The sequence below is a fragment of the Martes martes genome, assembly GCF_963455335.1.
Source record: "Martes martes genome assembly, chromosome: 2".
Classification (NCBI taxonomy): domain Eukaryota; kingdom Metazoa; phylum Chordata; class Mammalia; order Carnivora; family Mustelidae; genus Martes; species Martes martes.
In genome coordinates this window covers 66,182,527-66,195,279 of record NC_137889.1, presented here as the reverse complement: position 1 = coordinate 66,195,279, position 12,753 = coordinate 66,182,527, and the positions used below count along the sequence as shown (strand labels likewise).

At 36.8% G+C, this 12,753-nt stretch overlaps 1 protein-coding gene across 1 annotated transcript in view; it reads left to right on the top strand.

Moving 5' to 3' along the window:
- IQCM (IQ motif containing M) overlaps positions 1-11,063 on the top strand; it is a gene marked incomplete at both ends in the record, with an annotated part of 355,679 nt that extends 344,616 nt beyond the window's left edge. Inside the window, one exon of the mRNA XM_080796315.1 lies at positions 10,954-11,063. Coding sequence (XP_080652441.1) covers positions 10,954-11,063 — 110 coding nt within the window. The remainder of the gene's footprint in view (positions 1-10,953) is intronic.
- Positions 11,064-12,753: the final 1,690 nt, after the last annotated feature.

The window sequence follows — 12,753 nt, the reverse complement described above, 5'->3', positions numbered from 1 at the left end:
TAGAGTGCAATAGATTATAACACACATGGTTTGAAACTTCTTTGCTCTTTTCCATTGTGCACAGATATTGGGAAACTTTAATTTTATTGTAATTGTTTCTTCTCAGAGGCAGTTTGGCGATTTGAATCTTCACTCTGCTATTGTCCCAATGTAGACTAAAATGAATAATGAAACACTTTGAATATTTTCTCATCTATTATTATAGTAATACCATACCACTTTTGTTTTTTGTTTGTTTGTTTTTTGTTTGTTTTGTTTTGTTTTGTTTTGCTGGCTGGTTGGAGTTTATTTTCTACTTGGTGCAAGGGCATGGTTACAGGATGTCAGAAAGGCTTGTGTGTGGCTTGGTTAGTAAAAAGTGGGGTTCTCCTAACTTCTTTTTTGGTGTTTTGCTGTTTTGATATAAAAGAACCCACCTCCTTCTACTTGCTGCAGCCAGGACAGGAGGGGAGGGACTCTGAGGAGCCTTGCAACCTCCTAAAGACTGGTGGCTGGTGTTGACCACTCAGGATGGGGACACTCCTTTTGATAACGAGATGGAAAACAAATGATGGTCAAGTTATGGAAAATATCTAGGGTAAAATGCATTTGCACACATTTTTTTCTAGGTTTTAAAACATGTTTTCTAGATAGGACTCTTCCTTATGCTAATCTCATGTTATTTAGAATATTAAGTTCTTGCCTTGATTCCCTACCATGACTCCTGTGGAAAAAACGTTCTACCCTGGTTCAGAGAAATTTGTTATTTGTGTCTTTTACAAGATTGTGTAGTCTTTGGCTTTTATTACTTTGTCTTTTTCTATCACCTCGAGAAAATATGACAAAGAATTTCCAATTGAAAACTCTAAAATTGCTTTTATATTTTCATCTCTCATGTCTTTGCTTCAAAGCTATATCACGTCGCCACTGGGCAGAGGATGAGATCCAGGTAATGGAAACAGTCCTGACCACTATTGTATGAACCTGGCTGAAGGGCTCTTACTGAGAGTGGATTTCTTATAATTGGGCCTGAAAGATCCAAAGAATGTTTCTGAAGGTGGAAGTGGTTGGCATACTTTGTCTTAGTAGTTATCAGCACTGAGTACTTGGAGAAAAGGAAGTTGTCCCAGTCATCTCTTAAAGGATAATACACTAAGTCCAAACACATTCTGTTCCAACTATAAGGATGACACCATATTAAGAATTCAGAATTCTATTCCCATAGTTGATTACATAAATACTTTTAGGTAAAAGATTGTATGATATTATCAATAGATACTAAAAGAGATACTTGAGAAAATTTAACAACCAGTCTAAATAAATCAATTAGTCAATTAACCAAACTTCAAGGAAATCTGGAAAACTACATATTCAATCTAGGAGCAGGAAAGATATTCAATGAAAAATATAAAGCAGAAGGAAAATAAGTTTGTTTGTTTTTTTTAATTTCAAAAATTTCTATGAAAAAATACCATAAACAAATCTATTTAAACTATTCATTTGGAGTGGGATTGCATTTTAGAAGAGGTTTATTATGATGAGCTATTTAAAATCGAGCATAAGAGGATAATCTTGGGTGCTTGGGTGGTTCTGTAGATTGAGAAGCTAACTCTTGGTTTTGACTGGGGTGGTGATCGCATGGATCATGGGATTGAGCCCCTGGGTCGGGCTCTGTGCTCAGTGTGGAGTTCGCTTCAAGAGTCTCTCCATCTGCCCCTCCCCCGACATGTATGGAGAAGCCTGTGTGCGCACTCTTTCTCTCAAATTAATAAGTAAATCATAAAAAGAAGATAATCTAAGAGCAAAATAGACAAAAGATGTAGAGAAACAATTCATGAAAAATCCAACAGCCATTGAATATATGCAAAGTTGCTCAAAGTCGCTAGTAAATGAAGAGACTAGGTGGATTAGCAGCTTTTAGACTGTCCACAGTTAAAGTGAAATAAAACAATAACTGCTGTTGCTGGCTAGGTTGTGAGCAAAGAAGTAATGTCACATGTTGCTGGTAGAAATGAATTCCGTAACATTTTAGAAAGCATGTGGGCAATAGGAATTAAAATTAAAAATATTTAGGGTACCTGGGTGGCTCAGTTGGTTAAGCAACTGCCTTCAGCTCAGGTCATGATCCTGGAGTCCTGGGATCGAGTTCTGCTTCGAGGACTCGAGGCCTGCTTCTCCCTCTGACCCTCTCCCCTTTCATGCTCTCTCTCCTTCAAGTAAATAAAATCTTTAAAAAAATTTAAAAATATTTATACTTTTGAGTGCATTATATCTTGGTGAATCTATCACATGGAAATGAAAGCACGGCTAAATAAACAAACATGCTTATTTTAAGCATTTTTTATTTGGGAAAACTGAGGAATAAAGTAAACACTAATCCATAAAGCAATGTTTTGGTAAATTCTTACTACAGAATACTATGCACAACTTAAAATAATGAATTAGAGCTATACTAGTTAGGTTGGAGAGATTTCCATGAATTTTTCTTTAGTGAAGAAAGCAAAATATGCATAATATGATGTCATTTTTGTAAAACAAAAATAAGCATTATCAAAATTACTGAATGCTAGTTAGTCTACAAGACCTCTCTTAGGAGATTAATACAGTGACACAAAGAACTGAATTACTGATATTTTGAAGATATAGGACAAACACATAAAAAGGCAGGCAACAGGGGTGCCTGGGTGGTGCAGTTGGTTAAGCATCCAACTCCTGGTTTCTGCCCAGGTCATAATCTCATGATCATGAGATCAAGCCCCATATCCAGCTCTTGTGGTCAGTGCAGAGTCTGGTTAGGATTCTGTCCCCCTCTGCCCACTAAATAAATAAGTAAATAAATCTTTTAAAAAAAGACAAACAATAGGGTGCCTGGATGGGTCAGTAGGTTAAGCCTCTGCCTTCAGCTCAGGTCATGATCTCAGGGTCCTGGGATCAAGCCCCACATCCGGCTCTCTGCTCAGTGGGGAGCCTGCTTCCCCCGCCCCCCCGCCCTGCCTGCCTCTCTGCCTACTTGTGATCTCTCTCTCTATCTCTGTCAAACAAATAAATAAAATATTTTTAAAAAAAAGACAAACAATAATAAAATGTAACATAGACCTGCTTTAAAAAAAATAAGTGATTTAAATAATGCTATGGTTTCCAGTGAGTTATAAAAGGTTCTGCAATTCATATGTGGATCAAAAATTACCCATAGCCCAATAAGACATGCTAGTATTATGAGTCTTAATTTCTTATAATAATAGTGATAACATCTGGTATTGGTTGAAAGATAAACAGAGGCAATATAAGTAAAGCACTCAAAACAGTGCCTGGAAAAGAATAATTGTACATTAAATGGAAGCTATGATTCTCATTGTCATTATTATTGTTTTTTAAATGCTGAGGCTATACGTTTTTGAAAGAATATCACAGAGGTGAAGTGCCCTTCTCATCACATCATATTAGCAGGAACATGGGACCAATATGACTTTTTAACCTGGTGATGTAAACCTTGATCAACTGGCCAAGGTAGTGTTTGCCAGGTTTCTTCAGTCACTATTAGTTACGTACATTCCACCCACTTTCTGCAATCTATTTTCTGAAATCCCATAACTAAATCCAGCTCACAGTCAAGGAGGGGTGGTGGGGAATGAAACATTTCCTCTGGAAAGTAGGGATATCTACATAACTTATGAAAAATTGTTATGTAACAAAGATTTTTTCTCCCCCATCTATTTATTCAATCATTTATTTACATGTACTCATGTATATTTCTTTTATACTTCGAGTTATAGTCTAATAAACATTCTTTTGTTGTTGTTCTTTTTTTCAAATTGTTCCAGTTTTAGACATAAAGTGGTTTTTCATATTGGTTCCTGTGTCCCTTTGAAATACCCCCATATTTTCGTTTTCTCAGCTCTTCCTTACTTTCTGGCATTACAAGATTCTACAGACTCATTTTGTATCATTCCTGCCCTGGCCCCAGAAATAGCCATTCTCCAAGAACTCTTGGTTCCTTTATTTTGGTGTGGGGGGGTGGGGGGTGGAGAGGGAACAGGGAGGGACAGAGGGAGAGAAAGAGAATCTTAAGCAGTTTCCACACCGAGCTCGGAGCCCGACACAGGGCTCCATCTCACAATAGTGAGATCATCACCTGAGCTGAAATCAAGAGTCGGATGCTTAACCAACTGAGTCACCTAGGCACCTCAACTCTTAGTTCCTTTTATTGGAGAATAGTCTTAGAAACCAAAAGCTGGGCACTGGATATGTTCATTGTTGCTACGGTTTCCAGGATCCCTCAGTAGACAGTTCTAGGAAACGGGGTGTGAATACTAAGTCAAGTTTGTAAACATAGTTATAATATTACTGTATGTATCCGTCTACATCTATCCATTTGCATTTTGTCATTAGCCTTCAGTTTCCAGTCAAAACATTGTTTTCTCAAGTTACTTAGGTCAGCTCCTTTTCCCTCTCCCCATTCAGTGAGTTGATACCGATTTTGATGAAACTCATATTTTCTGATTGCACAGTAAGTAGAGTTTCATACTCAAGTCTTCCACATAGAAAAGATTTCCCTGTTAGTAATCAGACTGATTTCATCTTAGTATTCTATAAGCTACATCTCTAACTTTCATGTTTTTATGTTGCTCTTATTGCTTATATATACCATCGAATTGTGTCCTTGATTCTTACTTCTTCTGTGCCAGCCCCCACTTATAACAGGGCTGCTCTCCATTTCCTTTCATCTTGTGAGAGACATCCTCAGTGTGATCTCTTCTCTTTGCTGGCCTTCTGAAGTCTAACTCCTGCCATCTGGACCTTGGGAATCAATTCAGTGTTACCTGGCCTTAGTCTCTGCCATAACTCCAGGAGAGAAGTACTTATACTCGGTTCCCTCCTTATCCTGACCTCTACCTCCTTCAGCCAACCAGTCTTCTCAAAAGTCCCATGCCCATGTGGGAATCTCAGCAATCTCATAGCTTTTCACATTGGGCTGCAGTTCTGTAAGGCTGCTCTACCATTGTCTAAACCCTCCCCAGAGCTCCCGTTGACAGCGCCATATTGGCCACTTGATTTTTTTAAAAGGATTGCAGCCCCTTCAATAAAACTCCTTTACTCTAAATCTTTCCACAAACTGTATGTGATTTTGGTCTTTGAGATTTCCCTTTGAGATTTCCCCAGGGCAAGGTGCAAGGGGTTAGGGTGTCTGAGCCTTTCACACAAGAGCATCAATTTTTGTTGTTTCCATCTGTTTGTTAGTGCATTCCTGTTCTCTGTAAGTTGGAAAAGGTTCCATGTGCTAAGTTCTTCACATTCTGGTGTCTTGGATCTCCCCAAAGCTATATATTTTGAGCAAAGGCTTCTAAGTGGAAGCCTTGCTTTTGAAAGTATTGTTTTTGCTTTTTCCTTTAAAATCTCCTTCTTGAAATGTCATTGTCCTCTTTGTTCTAGGATGTTTCTGCTATTAGGCAGTGCATGTGTAGAATGTTGCGAAATTACTCACCTTGTTTTAAATAGATATGCTTAGTAAATAGCTATTTACTATGTTAATAGTAAATAGTAACTATATTAATATGTTTTCCATCCTTAGAGATTACAAAGAGGAAGCTGACTGTTCAAAAACTCAAGAATGGAATGTTTAGTAGCTATTTATAATTTTTTCCTTGTTTCAAAATTGATACGTGTCAGAAACGAGGTGATTTATTTTCAGTCACCCTCAAGGAAGCCATCACTATTGCCTGTAGTGGCAGAGCCAGGAGTGGTGAAGAGTCGGAAGCAAACCTTTACTATTTCAAAGTAATATCCAACTATGTATAGGCACACGTATGTATATGTAGGTACCATCTACAAAATACTATGTACAAAAGTATTAACACACAGAATTATCTACCTATTCTTATGCAACCTCTAGTTTCTTTGAAGACGTTCCCCATAACTGTGGTTATTTTGAGGATATCTCACATTTGCTCATACATATGCCATCCTAGGTGGAATGCAACACAGCGTTCCCCATTCTGTGGTCAGTCTGCAGTGCCAGAAGCCTGCTGAAGGTGTCCTGCTGCTGCCCTTGCCATCAGCACCTACATAAACCATGCTGCAGTGATTCCAACAGGCTGAAGGAGAAAGCTTCTCTCCTGAACTTTCTACCACTGTTTCCTCCTTCTCAGCACTAGTGAGTGCCTTATGCTCACAGCACCCCAGGACATGGTGTAAGAAAACCAGTTTTTCAGCTCTGCCATTTTCTCACTGGAGCCTTTCTCACAAAAGTTATTGATGAGAATCTCCCCATGCAGTGGGGGTGGGAGCAGGAGAGGGACCAGGAGAGTGGAGAGTCAAAGCAAAATCATCTTAGCAAGAGGCAATTCAGATTATGTAAATACACCCATCCCAGGCAGTTGCCACTGTCTTATTCCATCAAGATGAAAACACTCAGCTAACTCTCTTATTAAGAGTTTTTCCCCAAGAGGATTTCTTGGTCTTTCTTTGCAAAGCTGACCATAGAGGATTTGTTCTGCCAGTCTTTTGGACATACTCCTGTTTGAAATCCCAAGGTGCACAAAATATAGTTTCACACTTGGACCCCTGCTATATACTAGCATCAAATGTAACTACTTAAATATGTCCTTAATTATTTGTCATCTAGGATGATATTTTTGCTATATATTGACTACAATAATCTTCTGGCGGACAGGACCATGATACCAACTTAGTTGGTATACCAACGTAGTTGCCTTTTTGTTTGTTTGTTTGTTTGTTTTTCCTAACTAAATCTCTTTGAGTAACATAATGATTGCAGAGTAGTTTTGTTTGTTTATTGTTTTTGGTTTGTTTGTGGCTTAGGAAATGGAGACTCAGAAAGGTCTTAGCTGGTGCCCTCTACATCACCTCCTAGCACTTTGTGTGACCCTGTGCAAATGGGGCTCCATGGATACTCAATGACCTAAATGTATATTTTACTTTTTACACAATCCGCATTCATTTCTTTCCAAGTTGCTTTACAAAGATTCATTTTGAAGCATTCACAAGAAGTAGCCAATAGTGTAGAATAATACATAACCTTGAAAAGGTCAGAGAGGCTGTGTGAGAAATAATGGAATAGACTTGTGAGTGTGAGAATCTGGAGGTGGTTAAACAACAACAACAACAAAAAAAGAGGACAAAACATATTTTGAATATTTGAGAAAATTTTAGTATTCTTTTCTGAAAAATGCAGCCTACGAAATGCATATTTTTAGCATATTAGCTTTTTAATTTGGATACTTTTTCAATTTAAAATAATTTCTTTACATTATTGAAGTATAAACAAATATATTTAACTTCTGATTATTTATTCATTAGCTATAGTAAAAATGACTTTCTACCATATATTCCAATCTAGAAACTTGAAAAATCTCTAAAATTGTTGTTTTTACATAGGTAGTATCTACTGTTGAGAATATGGATAAAAGAACTAAAGCTAGGTTATAATTCCACTCGCTATTAATATTCTGCTATTTAATATTATGGGTGTTTTCCTTTGCATATATTTTTTTTAAAAACCTGGGATCATATTGTAGATACTACTTTATAATCTGCTTTTCCTTTTAAAACAACATTGTAACATGTAGGTATTTAATAAATATGTTTTTGTGACATATTTTAAAAGCCTTGGTTGAAGTTGCTTTCTTCCATAGAGGTTTTTATTTGTTCTTGGAGCCCAACAAACTCTAAATTTATTGAAATATTTTTGGACACACAGGTGATATGAACTGGAACATCAAACCAGAGCCAGGTTTGGGGTTCTGCTCTATTTACCCAGTCTCATAGAGATAAGAAAGTTTCCTTGCTGTTTTTCTTTGAAGTGTTCTTTTCCTTTTTCTTCCCTTCACCTCCCCAACACTCTCCTCCCCTCCCCTCACTTTCCCTTCCCTTCCCTTCTCTTCCTCTCCTTTCCTTCCCTTCCCCATTCTCCCTCTGCCTAGCCCTCCACTTTCTTTCACTACCCTGCTCTGCTTTGTCTTCCCCTTTCTTCCCCTCCCCTTCACTTCCTTTTCTTTCCATACCCTGTTCTGCCCTCCCCACTCCACCCCCCTCCCCTCCCCTCCCCTCCCCTCCCATCCCTTCCCTTCCTTTCCCTTCCCTTCTCTTCCCTTCCCTCCTCTCTCTCTCTCTCTCTCTCTCTCTCTTAACCTCATCCTGCCTACTCTGATACCATACCCCTCTGTGGCCCAAACCCTCCACTGTGGTATCCTGCTGAACTCTTCATTTTGGGTGGACCCTGTGCTCTATCTCCTGTTCCCATTTCCCTCACAAGGTTGAATGAAGTTCAGGTATCTGGGGTTCTGCAGAAAACCTCAGACCAAAAGAACCAAACCAAACCAAACTAAACCAAAACAGAACAAAACTGGTTTTTGGCTCTTAAATATCCACTAAGTTTACTGATTTTACTTTGTTTTGGCCTCTGCATTTTCTTCCTTCTCTGCCAGCTTAGCAATGCAGCTAAAATATATATAATAATTCATTCAAGATTTGACTTTTTTGATCAAAAAGATTGTTCTCTGCCATATGACAAAAATGAAGGTCAAGAATACTTACTTTGAAAGATTAAAAATATATCACGTATATTTTTATTCTTTCTAAAATTAAATGATTCTTTATTTAACTTAAATATTTGTGAAATCATGGATTATATAATTTAGGATTCTGCTCCCAATCCCACTTCGGATCACCAAGATTATCTAGTCATCAGTGCGTGAGGTTTTCTTTCCCCCACATCAGTAGGTAATTCTTGGATACCTGCTGGATGTCCTATTAATTCAATTCTGACAACATCTATCTGGACAGAGCATCATATCCCACAGTTAAGGGGTCAATCCCAAGAGCCTGCCCCATACTTCAGATGCACATTGCAAGTAGTAAGCTCCCAGACCCACAACTTATGTTCAATTTGGCTAGAAATTGGAGTTTCCCACAACCCTTTCCTTAGGTTTGATTAATGTACTAGAGCAGCTCACAGGACTCAGTGGGACACTTATGTTTACTGGTTTATTAAAGGATTGATAAGGAGCACAGCTAAACAGCCAGATGAAGAGATACATGGGACAAGGTCTGGGAGGATTCTGAGTGTAGGAGCTTCTGTCCCTGTGGAGTTGGAGTATAGTCACTCTCTGGTATAGATGTGATCATCAGCCTAGAATCTTTCAGAATGGCCTACTATTGGGATTTCTATGGAGGCTTCCTGAAGTAAGCACGATCCATCATTAACTCCATTTTCAGCTCCTCTTCTTTCCTTCTCTCAGAGGGGGGTACTGAAAGTTCCAAGTGTCTAATCATGGCTTATTCTTTCCGGTGACTACCTCTCTTCAGGAGCTCATCTAGAGTCACCTCATGAGAACAAAAGATGCTTCTAGTGCTCTTATCACTTGAGAACTTAGAAGGGTTTCAGGGGTTTTGTGTCAGAGATGGGGTCAAAGACCAAATATTAGACCAAGAGATGCTCCTGGTGCTCTTGTCACTTAGAAAATTAAGAAGTTCTGTGCCAAAAATTAGGGAGATAAATATATATATCTGTGTATATATATACAGATATATATATTTCTATTATCTCACATGATTATTAGTGAAATACCTTTATAAAGCCTGTATAACATCATGATATAAATAATAATAGTAATAATAATAATACAGCAACTATATCTTAAATACTTAAGAAGTGTCAGACATATCTTTTTTTAAACTAATAGACTTTATTTTTTTGAGGAGTTAAGTTTTCAGAAATAATGGTGGAAAGTAGAGCATGTTCCCATATCCCCCTTCACTTACAACCCACTTCCCCCATTCCCTATTATTAACACCCTGCGTTAGTATGGTATATTGTTATAATTGTTGAGTCATTATTAATACATTATGATTACACATATATCTTTTTCGATCCTTTCAACAACCAGAGAAGATAGATATTATCCCCATTTCAAAAATAAGGAAACTAAGGTTGAATATTAAATCTGAATTGACTGAAAAATGTATAAGAACAAGAGCTTGGGCCATTATATTCACTTTTTTCTATTTTACCTACTTTGAGAAATCCTATGTTTTAAATATCTTCTGTCCGATGAAATGTATGGTTGGTATTGTATATAGTTTTTAAAAAGATCACAATAGGAAATCATTTTTCCCTAAGATCTGATCTTTAGAACTAACATGCTTATCTTGCATGAGTACTAGATTAGAACACCAGCTGGTAGTTGTCAATGATCACAGTTGCAATGATAATTACTAATTATTTTATAAATACTATGAATGTAGTATAATTTAGTTTTGTTATTATAAGCCTTGCTGTATGTCTAATGGCAATACAGATAAACATAAAAACAGCAACAATGCCCTGATTCTTCTTTTACAACACATCGTCATTAAATTCCTTTAAGTAATGTGCATTGTTCTTTTCATAACTTAAACTATTTTTCAATTATGTTTTTGTTTCATAACAACAATAGGTCTTAAAAGGCAAAAGTACATGCCCTATCTGTAAATTAGTGCTGTGCATAATGGTGGACACAGTAAATCTATGGCTTTTATTTCTCATTTGGAAAGTCGTTTTATACCTAAAGATGAATCTAGTATAAGCAATCTATATGAATAGTGGTGGTTTATATTGATTGGAATATCAGTATCAGAGCTGAGTCTATTGTATTGCCAAAAAAAATCAATACTGTTGCTCTTATGGTCAAACATACGTTGCATCTAATTTATTTCAAGCGTGCTGTATATTGATGGAATCCAGGTTCTGCCATCCTTTCTCTCAGCTGTTTGGTCTCACAGTAACTCTTGCTGAGTCTCTTGGCATGATATATAATGTAGTGCGATACACCTGAAAGAAATGTGTCCAAGTCAAATCCTTTGAATGTTCTAGCACAACTGTAATTTATTTCCTGTGATTTTTTATGGTTTCAAAAGCATGACGTGTTGTTATATTAATTAAAAATTTACTAATGTAATTATATATTTGTCTTACAGTAAATGGACATCCAATACTCAAGAGAGCTGACATCCGAATTGTTGGAAAGTTAGTATCCAGATCTATAAGAGAAAGGAAAATGAGACATTTATCACGAGAAGTAGAATAATGTTTCAATACAATTTTATTATCTTAAGAGTTGAACCTTTCTACCCAAAGAGATTATGTTAACATTGGCCATGGATTAATTGTGTATCACCAGGAAAAAAAATGACAAGCATCTCTGGACATCAAGGAAAAGATTTCAACAAATCAGTTCATAATTTCTAAATATCTTTGGATGAACCATTCATTGGATCTTCTTCATTAAAAGCTACTGTTTTATCATACTGAAGTTGAAATCACCTAGCATCAAGTATTCCTTTCAATGGACTTTAATTTCTTGTGTTCCATTACCAATAAATGCCATGAAGAAACTTCAAGACTTTTATTTCTAAAAATGCACTTAACGTTTTTGGAAAAGGTTTCTAAAAATGTGTTTTAAACGATATGATTTTATTAGTGTAGTCATATATTATTTTTCCCTATTTTCATTCCTCACTCTAGTGAAAAACTGGATGTCAGTCTGCAGTGTTCCTGAATTACCTGCCTTAGTTCAGAAAGGATTTGAAACACAGTGGCTAACACTAGTTCCTTAAGAATCTTGAGTTTAATTTTTTTATTAACAAATAATGTATTACTTGTTTCAGAGGTATAGTTCTGTGGATCATCAGTCTTAAGCAATTCACAGCACTCACCATAGCACATACCCTCCCCAATGTCCATCACCCAGCAACCCCATCTCTTGAGTTTAATTTTATCTATCCATCAATCCCTCTCTCTCCCATCCCCTACTTCTATGAATGGGGTTGGAGAAGTGAAGGATAGTTGAAGGAACAGACCCTGTACCTAACATGGAGACTAGATATGAATAGAGGCAGGAACTATGTGTGTTTCATTTTTTCAGTTCTTACCTCTGCTCTATTACTTCTATAATTGACTCTGGTTTAAGACTAAAATCTCTCTCAGGCTACCTCATGCAAGGGAGTTTACTGTAGAATCCATATGAAAGTTATTATAATAAAATCTTTAGAAAAGCCAGTTACAAGAATCACATTAAGTAATGGTCTCACCAAAACCAGAACCAAGCTGGATTAAAAAACATGCTGATCCTCTAGCCAGAAAATATTTGCAGTAAAACATTTGAAGGGGGGGGTGGTGGTGGAAAGTGATGACGAGCTAAAATGTAGACATTAGTTTATTTATGAAATTAAATTATCCATATTTTCTTTTGGTAATTCAGAGGGTTTCATTTGAAAGAAAAATCTTTTCTTCCTTTCAAAACTTTCAATATTGAAAACTGGAAAGTGCACACTAAAAAAAAAAAAAAAAAAAAAAAAAAGAAAAAAAATCACATGAGTTGAGTTCCAGTATGATAACAGATTATCAGCCTGCTCCTTTTTTTTTTTTTTTAAGATTTTATTTATTTATTTGACAGATCACAAGTAGGCAGAGAGTCAGGCAGAGAGAGAGAGAGGAGGAAGCAGGCTCCCTGCTGAGCAGAGAGCCTGATGTGGGGCTCCATCTCAGGATCCTGGGATCATGACCTGAGCCCAAGGCAGAGGCTTTAACCCACTGAGCCCCAGCCTTCTCCTTTTTATAACATTATTGGGATAAAACTTTAGCTAGATTTCTGCTACCACTATTCAAAAAAAAAATTTGGGAGTAAAAGTATGGAATTATAATGAAAGGTAGCTACAAAATAAAATACAGGAATTCCTAATGAGTGTTGCATAATGAGTTTCACTAATTCAAATGGC